The following is a 19575-nucleotide window of genomic DNA, read 5'->3' as shown; positions in this document are numbered from 1 at the left end:
ATATCTAAAATATCTCCTTGGTGAGATAGAATAAGATAATTAAATCTAGGAATAAATTTTTGATTTTGTAGGATGTATTAGGTTGGACTATGTTTTAAATAGGTCTAGATTAAATGTTTTGTAATTTAATTAGTAGAGTTTTATAGATCATTGGATAGAGTTGATGTTAGTTAATTAAAATAATATAGAGTATTATATAAAAGTTAATAAAATGAGAGCCTGGTCATAAAATCATCAAAGAAAGAGCTTTGGTTGAAAAATAACATTCCTGCACCCACAGGGTGTAGATAATCTACTCCATAATAAATACTTATGTAAAGTTAGTAAATACTCTTTTTTATAATTAAGAAAGTCATTGGTTCAACTCTAACCTCAAATAATAATTATTTAGATTAGACATTTCACTATATTAGTTAAAGTTTAATAAAACCTAAATAATTGACTCTATATTTAGGAATGATTTAAAAAAAAAAAAATCTAACACGACCCCGTCCAATCAAATACCGCCTCGTCTCGGGAGCGTAGCAAATCTGTACATACATCGCGTCAGGATATCCACTCCCGAGCTCCCTCTCACACTGTCACACACACCCCATCTCTCAACTACCCCCCAATCCCGTCCCCCACTCCCATCAAAAACTCCTCTATAAAAAGCCCCACCACTCCTCTCCGGTGACTCCACTCACGACTAAGTAAGCAAAAACAACGCTAACTCTTTTCTCATCCACTCATGGCTCGGTCCGCCGCCGCCGCCGGCACGACACGCGTCACGCTGGCCCTCGTGCTCGCCCTCCTCCTGGTCGCATCGCCCCAGTATGCCTACGCCCTCACGTGCGGGCAGGTGCTGTCGTTCATCTCGCAGTGCGTGGTGTATTCGCGCACTGGAGGTGCGGCGCCGCCGGAGGGGTGCTGCAGCGGGGTGAAGGGGCTGAACGCGGCGGCGCAGTCGACGCCCGACCGGAAGACCGCATGCGACTGCCTCAAGAAGGCCGCCGCCGGGATCTCCGGCATCAAGCCCGACGTCGTCGCCGCCATCCCTGGCAAGTGTGGTGTCAGCATCCCTTACGTCATCAGCGCCTCCACCGACTGCTCCAAGTGAGTATATTCGCCGGTCATGCCAAATGGCGAAACTTTCCCTATGAAAAGAACCAAAATGCCTTCGTAAAAGCAAATGATTTAGAAATTGGTGTGAAAATGTAAATATTGAAAAGATAGGATGTTCATGTAAATCGTCATAAAAATAAGGTGTGAACTGTAATTTTCCTAGAAATTAATGAAGTTTCATATTATTCTTAAGTCGATTCTTTGTTTCATACTGCAGGGTGCACTAATGCCAAGTGCTAGCTTTGTTCCAGTTGGGAGTAGCAGAGTGAGAAGTAGTAAAGAGGAATAAGGTAGGAGTGATGACATACTCATCACTAAATCCAGTTCCATATCAATGTCTTCTTGTTTGGCGTTTTGCTGTTATGAGATCTTGTGTTTCGAAGTGGTTTGACTTTGTGTAAACTGTTAGCCGTCTATCTAAGTTAATGTCGACTACTTGCTTTCTTAAGTTTTATTTTTATTTTGTTCTAAACATCTTTAACAAGAGCAAAGTATATATATATATTTTATTAATTAATAATAGAGATAATTATACTAAGATCCCTTGTGTTATTGCTCATTTCCACATAACCCCTAAAGTTATATATATATATATATATATATATATATATATATATATATATATAAATCTCATCTAATCTTCCTACAAACATAAACACCTCAAATTCTTGGTATAGAGGACCCTGTAAACTATGAAAACACTTTTCAATGGTGTTAATAAAGAATATGGCATAAGCAGTGTTAATGGAAAACACGACGGCGTTAATAGAAAATATTAAATGAATATTTTATCATTAATTTTTTTCTTTAAAAAAAGAAGGTGAAATATTTTGTAGAGGACCTAATATATATTGATCGTATGATCACTCATAACTCCTATTATTTTTTAGTAGAAAAAGTTTAATGCATAACCAACAGTAGAAGAGATATTTTGGAGGTTTTCTTTTGTCAATCTATGTAAAAATGGGCAAACAATACATAGCTTCCAGATGTAATTATTCCTTATTAATGATATACCGAGCCTTTAATAAATGCACACTAATTAACATTACCAACCCCCAGTAATGGAGATAATAACTGGAGCCAACTACCAGCACACTAAACTTCTCGACTCTTTAATTATTGCATTAACATGAAACTTTTTAAGGATTCTTTTTATTATTATTATCATTATTATTTTAAAAAAAGGTTTAAGGATTCGAGATCTAAAGTTAACAAGAAACCCAAAAGCATGCAGTAAAAGGGAATTACTAACTGTATGCATGGAGAGACCAAAAGATACGTACTAACATAACTAGATCCAATAAGGACTTCCCTCCATTATAGGATCCGGGTCGTGAACAAATTAAAGATCCATTAAGAAAGCAAATCCGCGATATTGCCAGCCAAGTTCTTCACTGTGGAAGGAGACGCAGCTCTACTCCCTCCCAGATACCATTTCTGGATCATCTCAGCTACGTTGGCGTTCTCCACCTTCATCTTTACTTCTCCCTTTCCTTCTGTCACAAATGATATCTGCACAAATTTTCGGAACACCCCCTGATATATTAGTTATTGTAAGATTGGTTATATAAAATGTCTTATAAGAATAATATATAACATACCTCGGCTGTGGATGTGCAACATGCTGCAGGGAAATGGAAAGTGATGATGGAATCTTTCTCGAGATATTTGGTTTGGAAGAACTCCGTGACCTTCTCTAGAGCTTCTTCCTCCTCTTCTTCATACCTATCAATGGCAGCTAACCTATCCCTCACTGAGCTCTCCAACTGCACTCCATATTGAGAACCTTTGATCTCTTTTATAACAACTATTCTGATCAATTTCTCCACTGGAGCTGCACAAAGTTTTTAATTTTTTTTTAAAAAAAAGATCAGTATAATAACTACACTAACAATTTATCAAAATAAGATGAAATTTATCTTATGTCACCTGAAACAAGAGCATCAAAGAAGGTGATATCTTGAGCTAGCTCTGATCCCTTCTTGCCCTTCCATTTCCCCAGATGTTCCACGATTTCCTTTCGCAAGTAAATCCCAATAGAGTTGTGCTTAATTTGAAGGAAATGAATTTCGATATCAGTAATACCTGTGAAGGAACTGGATTTCTAAGCAAAAAAATTACAATAAATATATTGGATATGCACATGACACATACCATGAGCCAATAGTGTTAGAGGTTTAGTAATGGTGATCTCAGGAGGAAATGGGACCCCATCCACCATCACATTCTCAGTAGCCACTGCAGAGTCAAGAAACGAACATTAAAAATCATCATTAATTAGCTAAGCTAAGATTAGCTGCAGGTATTCTTACTGATAAGGGAAGAAAAGAGAAAACCAAAGAGAAAGACGAGATAGATTAATTTCTGGGCTGAGGAATTAAGGGGAAGATGAGAGGTTTTGTAGTAGTCACAGTCACGGACCAGAAGTTTTAATCAACATATTAAAGTTCTACAACTTGTGCAGTGTGTTCTTTGTTACTAGTTCCCAGCGAGAAAAGAGACAAGAGAAAAGATGAACTCTGGATAATTTTTCCAAAAAAAAGTTTATTTAACTTTTGTATCTGAACGAGGTCCTTGGGAGAGGATCTTGCCTTTCTTTTACCTGAGAGTGCTAATTATAATATCAAATGAACTCAGGATGCAGTGAGGATATAAAGAAGTCTTGGGCCCAATTAAATGAAGTCCAACTGAGGCTATCACTACTTCGAAATTTCTAGTATGAGCTATCTTGGATATTTATATGACCCAATAATTTCTATCTTTGTTATATTATACTAAGATTTTCTGACCAACCATCCCTCTCAAATTGACTGACTTCTTAGAAAAGCTAATCAATCCAAAGAGATCAACATAAAATTTGCATTGCATAGACAGATACATCTCATCTGTACTACAATCCCTTCTCGTCAAAAGCATTCACAAACTAAGTTTAGGCATCATCATCCTCAGGCTTCTCATTAAGCTGATCAAGAATCAATAACAGCTACTCAGTGATTTGTTATTTACATAACATAGACATTCTTGTAGACAATTAAGTATGTGGTTTGCCTGATTTCAAATTATTCCTTAAACACTTACTCATACATATATAAATTATAATTAGATGGGACGTGAAAAATACTTAATTATTTTTATAAAAATATTGTCTAGTTCTAAGATAGTAGAGGTAGTTTTGTCATTTAGAGCACGGTTAGTTTTGAATGATAAATTAAATAATTATAACTTAATCATAACCAAGTTATGCATATATATTTAAAATATGAAAATAAATTAAAATTGCGGTAAGCACTACGAGTGTAAGCTGCAATTTGATCTTAAATATACTAGGGAGTTCTTTGTTTGAGCAATTGAGAGACAAGTCCTACCCAACCTTGTTTAATATTCCTAATTGAAACGGATTAATGTGATATAAACGTGAATTTAGATCAGTAAATAGTTTTAATGAAAGATCCAATCGACAAGATTGGTCAACCATGACTCATAGATATCAATCAATTATAGGTTTGTGGTACTCATTCCCCAAAACGTGTGTCACAACCTTCGTCTACGGAACCATTTAATTCTTTTTTGCCCTTCTCTCTCCATCATGAACCGTTGATGCTTTCGGCTGTGGACGATCCAACGGCAGGAAGTTGGTCAAAGCCTTTACTTCTTCGTCTCTTTGACTGTACCTAAACTTGTTGGAAATTTATTTTTCCGGTCTTTGACTGGGCTGTCACATCAAACTTGGCCCCACAACAAAGTATATTATAAAATATTCCTTTTATGCCCCTATTCTTGTACATATTCACACTAGTACCATTTCTTTTTTCCTTCAATTTTTTATTCTTAGTTGCAAAAGACGGTGAGGAGTATTAACGTGTCAACGGCGATGATCATAATAATAATAATTTTGGTTTGCAAGTTAACCCTTTTTATTAATTATTTTACTTTGCAAAACTAATCAAATTCAGTTTTACATCGCCAGATTACTGTTACTTTATATACAGATTCCTTATTTCATCTTTATTAACAAAAATCTAGTTATAAAAATAGCAAGAAAAAGAATTGAATGGCAGAATGGTGATTAGGTGCAAGTGGCAGTGGCATTTACCTGGGGAGAGGAGAGTGGAGAATATAAAACGCCACGTCTGAGTTTCTTTCGCACTATCTCTGGCTTTGACCGCTGCCCTCCTCAATCTATATACTTCTTCTCTCTCTTGTTCTGTATTTCTTTTTCTTATAATCTCATCAGCCTCCTTTATTTTTCTACTATATTTTACTTATTTTTTAATCACTTCTCCTCCTATAGCACCCCTCTCTCTTCATTCATTAGCTTTTTATTAGGGTTTCCAAATCTTCGCGGTGGAATCGTTTCCTCCTGGTGGCGAATTCCATAGCTTTCTCCAAGGTTAGCTTTGTTTTAATTTTTTTTTTTTTTTTTTCTGCTTTTGGTGTTTCTTTGCTTCCAGTTTCGTTGAATTATGACGGAGTTCAATGATTCTGGGATTTAATGGTGTTATAGGGCGTAAGTTCGTGCAAAGTTGCCGTTTTTTTGTTGTTGTGTGTGTGCGTGTGTTAAATTGTGCGTAAATTATAGGCATGGCCTTTGTTCTTTTCTAATTCGACAAAATCCGAACTTTTCTTCCTTTTTCATTTCTCACAACTTTTTGTGTTGGGATCGAAGTTAGTGCGTGGAGTTATTGGTTTATAACTGGAACCTGAATTAGTATATAGTGTGGCGACGTAAAAGATTTACTTGCTTTCAGTATTTCGGTGGAAAATTGGCCAGTTTGATCAAAATTGACAATAGAATTCTCGCGATGGAGAAGTGTTTTGTTCTTGTTTAATCTTACCTTGTTTGATGAAAATTCTATGATTTTATCTACTTTACAATTGAAGCTAAGGGGGTTGACTACCTGTGAGTTCTAATTGTTGCTCCATTCGTAGAACGGTAGAAATAATTAAACAGAAGTTTAGGTTCTTCATCAATTCAGGCGCTTAGTTTTCTTCTGGTTCTGTTAACTCTTTAGGATTCTTCATCTATTCAGTCTTATGAATTACTGTTGAAGATGGATGTAGAAATCATTAGTCACGTTAATTTTGAGATATATAATGTCTTTATATTTTGTATTGTTTTACAGATGGGTTGCTTCACCATCTTAAAACATAAGAAGAAGCGAAGCTTGGATGCTGCAAACAAGAAATGTATCAATGATATAAAAAATACAACAGCCAGACTCCCTGAACCAGAATCCCGTGGCCCATCTCTGCAATCTGCCCCTCCCAGTTTCAGAAATAGAACGAGAATTACACAAGAAGCGCATCGATTATCTAACAGCAGATACCGTGTGCTATCTGCTCCTCCTAGCCTTGTTTTGGCTGATCAGTATGCTCTTGCAGTTGCATCAGTTGAAGATGATCATGAAGTGCTTAGGGATATGGGTGGACCACCGAAGGAGAAAGCTTTTCCAAATCCACTCCCTCTTCCTCTTCCATCACCAAAAAGCACCTCTGTTTTGAAGAACTTGGGAAGCTTCAAAACAATCACTGACAGTGGGCCTATTGCAACTTCTGGTCCTCTTCCTTTGCCTCCTGCTGTAGGGGGAGGTGGGCTTCGAAACTTCTCTTTTGAAGAGGTTTCATCTGGTTGCCAGAATTTCTCTGTTGATCACTGTGTTTCAGAAGGCATCACTTCAACAGTATATAGAGCAACTTTTGGAGATGCTACCATGGGTTTTAAGAAGATTGAAGCTACAGTCTCCTGCCTAGTTCCATCGTCTCAGGTATTGGTTTTCATGATAACTTGGCCTTCCCTTAACTTCTGTTTCTCTGCTGCAAAGGTGCAAAACTGCTAAAGTTTTCCTGTAAACCACTGTGAAGTTCATTAATGCCAATCAAGATGCCTATGAATTTATCTTTGGGATTAATTTGGGATAGAATAATTGCACATAAAAATTTCTGTCCTGTCGAAGGTCTGTTGGAAGGGGAAGGAGGTCATATTGTAACAAGCAACCTGAATTGGCCAACTAAATTGCAGGAACCTTCAATCTTCTAGAAACAAAATTGCTTAAAGGTGTACCATTTTCTACATGCCTTAAATCTGCCCTATTAGCTTTGACTTGACACTTTGCCAGTTGAAACACCAGTTCGCATATTATTCCATAGTAGATATAATTCCCATGCATTTTGATATTAGAGGAGCTGCCAATGTTTGGTTTGCATATTATTGGTGTGAAATGCATTATCATTATGTGTATCTAAAAGATGGCCATTGTACATGATTCCTTTTACTCTGCTCGTGCCCTTGAATGGCTGCATGATATAGGTGATCCATATTGGGAGAAGAGCCTTGCAACTAGTAAATTTAAATAGGATCTGCTTTTCTGCAACACTTGTGTAGCATGTTATGTGATAAGTACTTACTGTATGCATCTTATAGAGTTTGAAGGAATTTGTGAGCGAGGTAAACACACTGGCATCCCTGCAACACCCGAATCTTTGTAAGTTGTTGGGATTTCATGCTCGAGAAAGTTCTGAAAAGAGAATGTTAATATACGAGAAGCTCCACCATGGCAGCTTAGATCGATTACTATATGGAAGGTCTGATGGTCCTGCAATTGACTGGTGTACAAGGATGAAAGTGGCCCTTGGCGCAGCATGTGCTCTAGCGTTTTTGCATGAAGAAGGTCCCTTTCAGGTGACTAAACTTATCCTTGATGTGTTTTTTAAGAAAATGATGAACTGATATGGCAAAGCAGTTCTTTTCGAAGCTTTTTAGAAGTGATGTATGACATTATGCTAGGTAGTCCCTTTGCAACATTATAGTCAAGTACATTACTCAAAATATTTTTTATATTGCAACATGGTATTTGAGTTAATATTGAATTTTATATGATAATTCTCTTTTGACATGTTTCAGGCCATGTACAATGAGTTTTCAGCTTCAAATATACAGCTAGAGAAGGATTTTACTCCAAAGTTATCAGGATATGGATGTGCAAGCTATCATATGGAGGCAGATATTTCTAATACTTCTATGGTAAGTCTACTTGCAATTTGCTGCATTTGAGTTAACTTCGGCATTAGAATATGTTGATTTTCTTTGAGAAACCTGATTTTGGTTCATGGCATTAAATATTAATCATCCAAAGACAGCAGCTCTAGAAGCCAGAAATTTGATGAAGTTTCAATAACTTTTAACTGTTTATTGACCATTACTTACGAGAAATGCTATCATGTCATCAGGTTACTGCAAACCTTTCTGTGGAAACCTTAGAGAGAGGACTCCTTACCCCGAAGAGCAATGTATGGAGTTTTGGTGTTCTCTTACTCGAACTACTGACCGGAAGAAAGAATCTTGATGCTCGCTATCCAAAAGAGGAGAGGAACATTGTTAAATGGAGCAAACCTTTTCTCTCTGATGATTTCCGCCTATCACTCATTATAGACTCGCGCATCAAAGGACGTTTCCCTCCCAAGGCTGCCCGAATAGTTGCCGATTTAGCGTTGAAATGTCTTGAGAAGGAGCCTTCAGAGAGACCTACCATGAGGGCCATTGTTGAATCCCTGAAAAATGTTCAGGACATGAAATATCCTTGCAGATACCCGCTTCAGGAGCCGTCTGCTCATTCAGGAAAACTGATGCTAAAGTCTCCAAGTCTCACCGGCATCTTTGTTCCATCACCTGCAACGACCTTTTCAACCTCACCACCTTCAAGAACCCCATCACTTTCACCAAGAACATCAGTATCTATACCTGCCCCGCAAAATTGTCATTCCACTCTTGCGCTGGAAGACAGTAGGACAAGCGCTATCAGGAAATCATCTTTGCCGACTCAGCGGAGGCCTGCAGTTGGAGGATTTTGACTGTACATATCTTTTTTATTTCCTTATACTCATTTGTTATGTTTTTTGTTTTTTTGCTTCAGATATCATGATTTATTGTGATATCTAAACATAAGATATATGATCATGTGTTTATCTACCCTTCAGGAAGGATATTGGGGTAGGATTAGAATCTGTAAATTAGTGATATAGTTATAAGGCATCTAATGTGAATGAATAAGTCAGATTTCTACAATGGAGAAGTTTTTACTGGGTTTTCCTACTTCAATAAACAAAAATTTTTCTTCTACTCTGATGTCTCATTGTTGCTTGTCATCATAAAAGCTGTTTTACTCATCACTATTCTTATTATGTTTTGGACAATTGTGACGCAATTTTTTTGGGCCAAAATGGATTGATTGAAATTTGGTAGGTTTATGCTCTCTATCAATAACATCGTGTGCCTTCAAAAAGTCTTTGGATTCTGTTTGCTTATCCTGGAAGAAACCTTTGTCTAAGCCTTTGTAAATGTAGCAATTGCTCTGTGATTTCACTGGTCGTCTAAGAGACTGACATTTGCTTTTCCTTTGTTGGCTTTTTCTCTTGACAAAGCAAACTTCTTTCTTGAATTCTTATCTTCCGGTTGATATCTTCGCCAGTCTTGGATTGGTTTCCTGGATCTTCTTTGGTCTTTGTATTCTCACTTCTCAGGCTTCTTTTTTTTTTCTCACTCTCTCTTTTTGACTTTAAAGGCCGTAGACATCACATTAAGAAGAGCAAGGTCCAGATACAAGAGGTGAGTTCAATCACGACCCTCACGTATAGTAGAACCACCGAAAGAGTGAGCAACAGAGTTGTTTCTTCTGCTGGTACACAAACTCTTAACTTAGAGTTAGCACCAATACAATTTGAACAAGCATTAATAATAGTAGAGATAGACCGGTTAACTTGATTTCTTACGTCGTTGATTGTATCGACGACTTTTGAGGCAGTCGCTGAAAATCGAAAGCCCCAAGTTGCTGGTCAACGAGGTAAGCTTCTGCAAACTCAAAAGGAGAGAGAGGGGCTTCGCCATCAAGAGGTTGCTGACTCTTGGCAAAAGATTCACTAAAGAAGTTGGTTGATTTGACAATGTAGTTAGCCCTCTTTCTCTTCCTAACGCTACAAGGTAAACATTTTTTACTTGATCCTCTTATCTCAGACTTGAACCAAGCCTTTTACCTACAGGGTAGGGATGGCTAATACACAACTCAAAGATGCGAAAATTTAAGTCGAAGTGACATATTTCTGCTACTGCTTGGCAAATTAACGATCCTCTAATGTTGATGTCAGTCGTTGGTCAGAGAAACTTCATGACAAAATAGACAGTTTTTTTTCAAGAAAACTACTAGGCCAGTTGGGTGTGATGCAACTGTATATGTCTCCAAAGAGACGTTAACTATGAATTGGCAGATCAAGGGACATCTGGGAAAACTACAAGGATAGAATTTTTCTCATGATGAATAAGCCCAGGGTGGAATCTCTGCGCTTATTTCAGAATTAACGGACTATCCATCTTGCAACAATTTGTTTTCATGGCCGTTCTTTATGTCTTATTTGTATTGCTAATTCCAAGAGTACAAGAGGTAGGAAGATAGATCTCCCAAACAATAGATGAACAGAGAAGATAAAGAAGTACAAACAAGCATGCTTATCTTCTACCTTTGTTCATCTAAGCAATAGTCTCCCTCTCTTCCTTCCACTACTATTACGCGGAAAAAGAGTTCCTCCAGGATCCTTAGGGCTTCCGGTGATAGGCGAGTCATGGAGTTGTATGAGAGCTCAGAGGAAGAACAAGAGTAGGGAATGGATACAAGAAAGAATACCAAGCCATGGCCCTGCCTTCAAGACCTCGATTATGGGCAGCCCTACTGTGGTCATCACTGGCCGTGCCGGCAACCGCTTCTTCTTCAGTGCGAGCGATGTGGTCCTCAGTGTGAAACAGCCGGCGTCTATCGTAAGACTATGTGGAGAACATAACATATTTGAGCTTACAGGTTCCAGGTGAGTACTAACATGAACTGGTATGAAGATGGCATGCATGCTTTGATTGGAATGTGTAATGTTCAATGGATTTGTTCTTTTATTTGTGTGCAGGTATAAGTTAGTGAAGAATGCTCTGATGAGCTTCTTAAAGCAATTAGAAACTTCAGGTGTGCATAGGATCCATGATGGGCTAATCAAAGCCGCCCAGCTATTTAGCAATACCAAAGGCCAGGATATATACTCTCCTGATTGTGCCACTCATACCGGAGCGTTACATGATTGCGAGACAGATCTTATCTACACTGCAGAGAAGAAAGGAGAAGCTTATAGAGGGAACTGCAACACATAAAGATGATCGATCTTTTCAGAATGCAATCAAACTTATGTTGAACTCTTGGAATTGTTCATGTATCACCCATTGTGGATCGAATGCTATTTTCCTTTTTGTGATGATAGTTTGCAGTACCAAGTTGATCCTATTAAAAAGCTGACTAATGTTGTAGTATTGGATATTGATGTGCTTATATTTTTGCGTGTGAGTACCAATTACTTATTTGGAATTAAAGACTAGCCATTAAATAACCATCCAAATCTTAGTCCAATACTCAGTTAAATGCTATCATTTTCTATGATGCCAATAAGGCTCGAACTGCACGACCATATGATATGTGAAATCGTTCATGGTAATATATATATTTTGACAATTTTCATCAACTTTTGGTAACTACTCTTTTTTTCCAGTACCAAAGTAAAATATACATTTAAACGGGTCGGATCCGGGTCAGCTCGAATCGGGTGACCGGTTCGGATCGAAATATCCACCGGTCGCTTGCCAGGTCATCCAAGGTGGAGCCCACCGAGGCACGGCGATCCTTTCTTCTCCTCCGTACGAATCACGAATCTCAAAGCTAGCGCTCCTGTCGTCCTCCATCTCCAGCTCCAAATTTTAGCGGACCAAGCCCTAAAAATCAGTCCCTTACTTTCCTCGATTCCCCTCTTCCCTCACCGATTCCTCGATCAGATCGCACTTTCTAAATCCTGATTGCTCGCCGATGGCGTCGGCGGAGAATGGGTTGAGCTCGCGAATGGCGCCGCCGGAGTTCGCCGTCGTCGACGGGGGCAAGGTGTTCTCCGATGACCGGAGCGCCCGGTTCTTCCGGGAGCACCACCACCTCCAGAGCCATAGCTGGAGCGCCATGAGAAGCGGTGATGGCTCGGACGGAGAGGAAGACGACGACGAGGAGGAAGACGACGTCGACGACGAGGACGAGGAGATCGATGGCGATGGTTTGGTTTTGGTGGGTGAGGCTTCTCACAAGGCTCACAATAACAGCAGCGGTAGTGTACAGAGTAGTTCCGAGAAGATTCAAGGCGAAAGGGCCTCTTTTGGTAAAAAGAAGAAAAAAGATCACATTTTTGTTTTAATTTGGGTTGTGTTAGATAGAATGGTTAATATCTTTGTGATGGATGTTGTGTTAGGGTTGAATAGAGTTGAGCAGCAAAGCCAGCAGGGTAGAATGGAGGGTTATGAGACTGCTATTACTGTTGTTGAGCCTGAACAATATTTTGTGCATGCTTTGCATCGCGGAGATGAGTCGGCGGCTCCTGGTCAGAAAGATGTGGGAGGAGAGAATGGTTGTGGGTTCAGCGGAAGAAGAGACGGAGGGTCGACAGCCGGCTATTGGGAGTCTTTGAGGACTCACCTCTCCGATCCATTAACGTGAGGCTCCAACATGTTGTCGTCGTTCTTCGTCATCTGTTGTTCTACTTCGTATTATGTTAGCAAAGTACGATGGTTAAATGTTATTGCTTTATATCATGGCTGCTGTTCTTTCTTAGAGATTAGTAAATGTTTGAGCTTACTAGACTATGTTATCCCAAGTTATTTCATTTAGTTGGAGGCAGTGGGCAAGCTTTCTAGTAACATTTGCTACTAGTTAGTTGATCGGCATTCCTTCAAATAGGAGAGTAAAGGAAGATGTAGAATGCTATGAATTTCAACACTTGCCTGAATTGCATGTTCCTGTATCTTTTGGTTTGTGTGTAATCACCTTGAAAGGGCTTATCACATAGTTTACACTTTACAAAATGCTAATGGTGTTATACAAGTTGTTATACTGTATGTTGTACTGAAATCAGCATGAATAACAGTGCAAGCTAGGGTACATAATTTATGTTTTCAGAATGTATGATCAAGTGAAGGAATTTCTCATTGCTTCTATAAATTCTGACTTCTGTAATTTCTTTTTCCTGAACTTTTTTCTAGAGGTTTTCTCATGGAAGATGCAATGATATTATCATGTGGGCATTCTTATGGAAGTACCGGAATGCAACATGTCCTTAGAATGGTGCGTTTGTTGTACCTGTATATCCGATCCATCTCTGTTATGCAATTCTTGTTTATCCTACGAACTTTGAGATTCTTGAGAAGCCTTTCAACCTTTATTAATTTAATTTTGGTGTCCCTTAAATGTGCAGAAAGCTTGTTGCAAATGTGCTCAACCTATTTCAGAAGAATCAGTCCGACCAAACTTGGGTATGATATTGGTTGCTACTTGGTATCAAACAATAAATGACCCAAAGGATGGACAAGGGATTGACAGTTTGTCCTCCCTGGGCATTCTCACTATAAGCTATATTTTGTGCTGCTTATTTAAATTTATCTTTGTAGTGTACCTTGTGAGTTGTGACAAAATTGAGTAGCTTATGAACCTTATAATTCCTTTTGCATGATCAATGATCCTTATAATTTGACAATGTAGGGATGTTTTTAGAAACTATATATCAATCAGAATGCCCTTTCACTTTCTTTTGATTATATCCATCTATGTCATGCTTGGATTAACAAGGATGAGGTAAGCTATTTTGATACAGCTGGTAGAAAATTTTACTGTATTTGTTTAAGGTAATGATAACCCTTCTGTGAGAGACATCATAGATTTATAATTCCGTTACTTCCTACTGTTACTAGTACTATTGTTGAACATCTTATTGGCCTAAACATATTGGTGTTATAAGTACTTTTAGCTTGTGATAGGAAGAGATAGATTTAATGGGTTTTATCAGTATGAATTCCTTTCTGGATCTTTTATATGAATTGATATTGTGAGCACATCTAGTGATCTTTGAGAGAGGGAGGGAGGGAAAGAGTTCACTGTTTTTCTGCTAGGTTCATTGGATCATAGTTTTTTTCTATCTGTCTTGTTTTTTTTTTTTCTTTATTCAATCAGAATTGAAGTAGGTCTGTGAAGCATTTTCTTTGGCTTGCTATGTTATTATCTTTTTAGTGGAAATTTACCAGTACTAATTTTTCTTCATCTTACCACATTTTCCTTGCTGCAATTGTTCAGCTCTTCGTTCTGCAGTTCAGGCATTTCTCCGGGAAGAACAGTCACACTCGCTGAGAGCATCCAAGAGAAGAAGAGATCGATTTGAACAGGTAGTTATCGTCCACTTGCTTTGTGGTTGAACTTTGAAATTTGCCAAGTCGTTATATTGTTCTCTGCCATTCCTTGAACAAAAACATTTCTTTTATTTCTATCAAAGGACAAAAGTAGTTATGATGATTCTTTGCCAACGGATATTTCTCGAAGTAAAGGTGTCCAATTTCCTTTTGCTGTCTCTGACAGGGTCATAATAAAGGTAAGAAGAGTTCTTTTCTCTGTGGCGTCACTCTATTAACCTTTCAGAAAATAACCTCTAAGGAACTTCTCAGGGAAACAAAAGGACACCCCAACGATTTGTGGGGCGTGTGGCAGTTGTAACAGCACAATGCTTAAATGGATGGTTAGTTCTGATGAAATCATTTTTTTTAATTCATCTCATCATTCTGGGACATCCAGAAACACCAATTATCAGATCCAATTTATTTAGAATTGGTTCCAAACATATTGGAAATATTGTTTTTTAAACCCTCTGTCGTATTATCTTGCTAGATATTTTATGAGTACTTATCTGTTTCCTAGAAATCTGAACATATAGTTTTGTATCTCACTACCTCCTATTATTTCTGTTATGAGGAACTATTTCGTGTTATCTTTTCTTCAGGTATGTAGTGAAGACATTGGACAATGCAGAGAGTGTCAAGTTACAATATCGTTCTCTAGAAAAGGTTACAGATGAGCAGGTCGCCAAAATGTTGCCAAATAAAGCTCAGCCTCCAAGCTGGTTGTAAGACCATAACTTTGTCGCAGTGGCAACAAAATCATCTTTTTCTATTTTCTTTTTCAATGCTGAACATAGATTTTACCGATTCAGTGATTTATATAATCATACTTGTAATCTGGGAAGGCAGTTTAAATGCTGCTACCGTTCCAAGCAGCAGATAATATTTGTAGATGAATCTTTTTGTACAAGGATCTTGTTTATCTTGTATAAATTCTAAAAGTTCAAAATAGTCCATGAATTACTCAAGTCCATGGGTTGCTTAACTTATATCATATGCATGAGTCACAAAATTATGGCCAGGAGAAATCAAATGCTTAAGCCAAGTGAAAAGAAATATGGCAATAGAAACAACTATAGAATTGAAAAATAACGTCCTCTTACGTTACTTAGCATGAACTTGCAGGAACAACATGCATACCAATCTAACAACTATATCTGAAATAACTAGCCTGGATTACTCTCCACCACAAAATCCTACGCTTTTTCAATCTTCTTGTGCATTTCAGAAAATGGAAACAGTTCGAGACCTAATGTAGCTCATATCAGTTCCTCCTCCTGGCTATCCTGTGGGCACCTGATCAGCTCCAAAATTTTCACTACCTCATTCATGTCCAGCCGGTTTGATGGTATCTGCGATGTGCAAATCAAGCCTAATTTTATGACCGGCACAACCTCGTCGATCGGGAATTTTCCGCCTAGCCTGCTATCAACACAATCCTCCGCCCGCCCTTCTTCTAATGCTCCCCTCACAACATCACACAATACTACGACATCATCCTCCAAGTATTCAACGGGCAGCCTCCCCGTCACAATCTCCAGTGCTAACACCCCAAATCCATACACATCGCACTTCTCGGTGATCTCCACCGTCCTGCATGCAAATTCTGGTGCCATGTATCCAAGTGCACTTTGAACTTTGCTGCTAAGAACATATCTGTCTAGCATTGGTAACAGCTTTGCCAATCCGTAGTCTGCAATCTTGGCCTCACCCAGGCCATTAATAAGAATATTGCTTGATTTCACATTGTAATGAATTATATTATTGCAATGGAGATGAGCTAAACTCTTAGCAGTTCCAAGAATTACGTCAAACCTTTCCCGCCACGATAAATGGTCCGACCCAGAGCTCTCGTGAAGGTGTTTGTATAGGCTGCCATTGCTGACAAACTCATAGATAAGTAGTTGCAAGGATGGAGTCCAGTAGTACCCTTCCAGAGTGACCAAATTTGGGTGCCTTAGGTTCCCTAGTATCTTGATCTCCCTCTCAAATTCTTCTTGAGACTTCACTAGGCTTGAAACTGTAAGCTTCTTGATTGCTACATGACGGCCATCTCGCAGAACTGTCTTGTACACCGTACCAAAACCTCCGCGGCCAAGCTCACAGTTCTTGTTAAGAATTGCATGTGCACCAGTGCTGAAGTCTTCAATATTCCCAGAAAACATCACAAGCTTCCCAGACTTGGCATCAGGAGAATGACTGTAGTAGTCATCAAACATGGGCAATGCAGTAGTAGAATTAGCTGCAGAAGAGCGAGCACGGATGTTTAGCACCGTAACGGTCACGACACCGAGCGCGATGAGTGCAGCAGCTCCGATGGCCACCAGAGAAGAGATGCTCAATATGAATTTCTTGTGCCTGAGGGTGTTTGAGGAGAATGAAGGGTTGGAGGAGGGATTTGAGGAGGTGTTTGGGTTGAGAACAATTGGTTTGGGAAGTACAGCAGGGCATGAGATGTTCAGCATGGAGCCACAGAAGCCAGGATTGTTAGATAAGGAGGAGAGAGGAATAGAGTTGAAGAAGTTTCCAGTAGGAAGATCTCCAGATAGAAGGTTATGGGAGATATTGAAGGAAAGAAGGTGATGAAGGTTGGAGAGTTGCTTTGGAATGGATCCTGTAAGCTTGTTGAGGGAGAGATCTATGGTTTGGATATTAGTGAGGTTAGCCATGATTAAGGGAATTTCCCCTGTGAGATTGTTTTCTGATAGTATCCTGAAATGAGCAAATTTAAAGAAGAATCAATAGGATTAGTTAGTAAGAAAACTAAAATCCATCCCACAAATTAATGAATCTTCTTCATCAAACAATAATAAATGATAGACATCATGATGGAGATTACTGTTGAGAAAGAGAGAGAACTTACAAAGATATGAGCAAAGAGCAACTCCCTATCTGAGTTGGGATCTCTCCAACGAGTGAGTTCTTCTCCAGCCTCAGCTCCTTAAGAGACACTAGTTCCCCAACCTCCGCAGGAATACTCCCATGCAAATGGTTCCAACTTATATCAAGTACTTCCAGTGATTTCAGCTCTCCAATGCTTGCAGGAATGGATCCCGAGAGCGAATTTGAGGAAAGATTCAAGAGCTTTAAGCGACGAAAGCTCGCGATATCAAAAGGAATTTCACCAGAGAAGGAGTTATGGGATAAATCCAAGACACTCAAAGATTGATCATATTTAGCAGGAACATGTAAAACACCATTCATATTATTGCCTGAAAGCGAGATCCTTTGCAGTCCTGAGCCAAAAATCCATGAAGGGAGATTACCCATCAAAGAATTTCTGTTGAAATCCAAATCCGTCAAACTTTTACAAGTACCCATGGATTCAGGCAAGCTCCCAGCGAAGTTATTCCCAGAAAAATCCAATCTTTTCAGCAAGATCAGCTCGCCTAGTTCATCAGGAACTCGCCCGAAGAATCGATTACTTGACAAGTTCAAAATCTCTAGACTTTTCATCTCTCCAATCCATTTAGGTACTTCACCAGATAAAGAATTCAACCCCAAATTCAAATAACTGCATACAGAAAGGTTTTGCATTGCATCAGGAAGGCCACCAGTGAGCATATTCTCACTGAAATCAATCAAACTTAGCAACTTGCATCCACCAACATCATCCGGTAACCGGCCAGAAAGCCTATTTCCTTGCAAACTAACCGTTCTCAGATCATAGAGACGACTAATTCCTTCTGGTATCACGCCGACCAACAAGTTAGCAGAGAGATCAAGCGATCTAAGATGATACAGAGACCACAATGCATCAGGCAAAGGACCTGATAGTAGATTCAATGAGAGATTTAGAGCTACCAGAGTAGAGCAAGCGCTAACACTTGGTGGAATACTCCCAAAGAATGCATTTTTAGCCAATGACAGGGTCTTTAAAGACCTACATTGCCCAAAAAACTCAAATGGAATTACTCCAGAGAGTTTGTTTTCGCTAAGATCCAATGCCCACAAGCTCTCGACCTGGGAAAGCTTCGGATTGAGACTGCCCGAGAAGTTGTTCTTCGAGAGCGACAGCTTTTCGAGCGATTGGAGTCGAAGGAGACCAAGACCAATCTTTCCCGAGAGCGAGAAGCCATCTAGAGAGATTTCCGTGACTCTTTTGGTTCCTGGGTCGCACTTGATTCCAATCCAGTCACATGGGTCGTCGTCTTCCTCCTTCCAAGACGAGAGCTTGGAGAAGGGGTCGCCAAGGTCAGCCTTGAAGGCCATGAGGCCGAGTACATCAGAGTTAAAGGTGTGACCTTTGGATTTGGCTACGAGAGGGTAGAGAACGAGGAAGGTGACGAAATGGAGAAGTGGGTACCTCATTTTGAATCAGATAGATGATCGATTTCTTTTTTTTATCTCCCCCCTTTCTTCTCAAATGCTAGTTCGCCATTGGAGTACACAGGAGGAGATGGTGTGGGAGCGAAACGTCGAGGAGAAAATCGTAGTTAACTTTTTAGTGGACTGAGCTTTAACACTTGATAGTATTATTATAGATTTAATAGGTTAAATCTGAGGACTTTACATGGAATATAATATATTTATATATACATATATTCATTAATTAATTTTCCCTCCAAACGTTGGCCTCATCTTAGCTAGCTCTCTGCATTGCAATAAAACCTCATTAATTCTTCGTCTTTACTATGTATTAATACAACCAACAAAACTGCAGAGCGACGGAAGAGAGAGAGAGATTCTATCTACCAACAAATTATCAATGACTGGTAATTCCTGATATGCTCTGTCACCCAAAAGTAAAAAGAAAAAAATTGTAGGTAATAAGAACTTAAATGGTTGCAATAGACTCAACACATATCAAACCGGAGGCGGTGCTTGTAAAAATATAAAATCAAAACATTGAAAATAATAAAAAGGTAAGATTCGTAATTAGGGTGAGTAATTGCTAGAGCAGCCTACAGCAGAGCTTTTATTTCTGGCACATTGATATCTTCATGGTATATTTATATCTAGAACTGGCACAGTAAACGGATAAATAGTGGAATAGTTATTGTGCTGGCTTATTCTAGCAGACAGCTTCTGTACATAGCTTTAATGGTGGAGAATCTGAAGAGTTCTCTATTCCTCTGCTATTGTTTCTTTATTAAACCCTAAGTTCTATTCCAAAAATTTACCCTCTAAAGAATAAGATCTACCCCAGTTCTTGTCATCCTACTGCTGGGAAGATTCTTCTAGGAAAATAA

General features: G+C 38.9%; 6 protein-coding genes across 8 annotated transcripts; 4 read left to right on the top strand and 2 right to left on the bottom strand.

The window, feature by feature from the left end:
• Positions 1–662: 662 nt before the first annotated feature.
• On the top strand, positions 663–1552 carry LOC140775522 (non-specific lipid-transfer protein 1-like). Its single transcript, XM_073118874.1, has 2 exons — positions 663–1095; positions 1322–1552. Exons 1-2 carry the CDS (start codon positions 731–733, stop codon positions 1329–1331), a joined length of 375 nt encoding a protein of 124 aa, XP_072974975.1. The 5' UTR covers positions 663–730; the 3' UTR covers positions 1332–1552.
• A 159-nt stretch (positions 1553–1711) lies between these two features.
• On the bottom strand, positions 1712–3501 carry LOC140775520 (chalcone isomerase-like protein 2). Its single transcript, XM_073118871.1, has 5 exons — positions 3420–3501; positions 3262–3345; positions 3037–3192; positions 2709–2941; positions 1712–2619 (listed from the first exon to the last, which is right to left on the bottom strand). Coding segments are annotated over exons 1-5 (633 nt in total). The 5' UTR covers positions 3421–3501; the 3' UTR covers positions 1712–2460.
• Positions 3502–5275: 1774 nt separating this feature from the next.
• Positions 5276–9212, top strand: LOC140775517 (probable serine/threonine-protein kinase PBL1). Its single transcript, XM_073118867.1, has 5 exons — positions 5276–5497; positions 6231–6872; positions 7529–7786; positions 8009–8128; positions 8335–9212. Exons 2-5 carry the CDS (start codon positions 6231–6233, stop codon positions 8953–8955), a joined length of 1641 nt encoding a protein of 546 aa, XP_072974968.1. The 5' UTR covers positions 5276–5497; the 3' UTR covers positions 8956–9212.
• Positions 9213–9308: 96 nt separating this feature from the next.
• On the top strand, positions 9309–11424 carry LOC140775521 (taxadiene 5-alpha hydroxylase-like). 2 transcript variants are annotated; one of them, XM_073118873.1, is made up of 3 exons: positions 9763–9782; positions 9906–10956; positions 11050–11424. In XM_073118873.1, exons 2-3 carry the CDS (start codon positions 10727–10729, stop codon positions 11285–11287), a joined length of 468 nt encoding a protein of 155 aa, XP_072974974.1. In that variant the 5' UTR covers positions 9763–9782; positions 9906–10726; the 3' UTR covers positions 11288–11424. The 2 variants fall into 2 exon arrangements, with proteins under 2 accessions (XP_072974973.1, XP_072974974.1); XM_073118872.1 differs by having other exon boundaries at positions 9309–10956.
• Positions 11425–11858: 434 nt separating this feature from the next.
• On the top strand, positions 11859–15334 carry LOC140775518 (U-box domain-containing protein 62). The gene is made up of 8 exons (XM_073118869.1): positions 11859–12327; positions 12418–12658; positions 13205–13286; positions 13417–13474; positions 14289–14377; positions 14485–14580; positions 14654–14724; positions 14986–15334. Exons 1-8 carry the CDS (start codon positions 11991–11993, stop codon positions 15110–15112), a joined length of 1101 nt encoding a protein of 366 aa, XP_072974970.1. The 5' UTR covers positions 11859–11990; the 3' UTR covers positions 15113–15334.
• Positions 15335–15418: 84 nt separating this feature from the next.
• LOC140775423 (uncharacterized) lies at positions 15419–18819 on the bottom strand. Of its 2 annotated transcripts, XM_073118706.1 has the most exons (3): positions 18154–18819; positions 17247–18069; positions 15419–17095 (listed from the first exon to the last, which is right to left on the bottom strand). In XM_073118706.1, the coding sequence occupies exons 1-3, from the start codon at positions 18692–18694 to the stop codon at positions 15643–15645; spliced, it is 2817 nt and encodes a 938-aa protein (XP_072974807.1). In that variant the 5' UTR covers positions 18695–18819; the 3' UTR covers positions 15419–15642. The 2 variants fall into 2 exon arrangements, with proteins under 2 accessions (XP_072974807.1, XP_072974806.1); XM_073118705.1 differs by having other exon boundaries at positions 17247–18819.
• Between the last annotated feature and the right edge of the window lie 756 nt (positions 18820–19575).

Source organism: Typha angustifolia, chromosome 14 (genome assembly GCF_048772165.1).
Source record: "Typha angustifolia cultivar Huaian chromosome 14, ASM4877216v1, whole genome shotgun sequence".
NCBI classification, from domain to species: domain Eukaryota; kingdom Viridiplantae; phylum Streptophyta; class Magnoliopsida; order Poales; family Typhaceae; genus Typha; species Typha angustifolia.
Note: the sequence above shows the minus strand (reverse complement) of the source record. Positions and strands in the feature narration are given on the sequence as shown.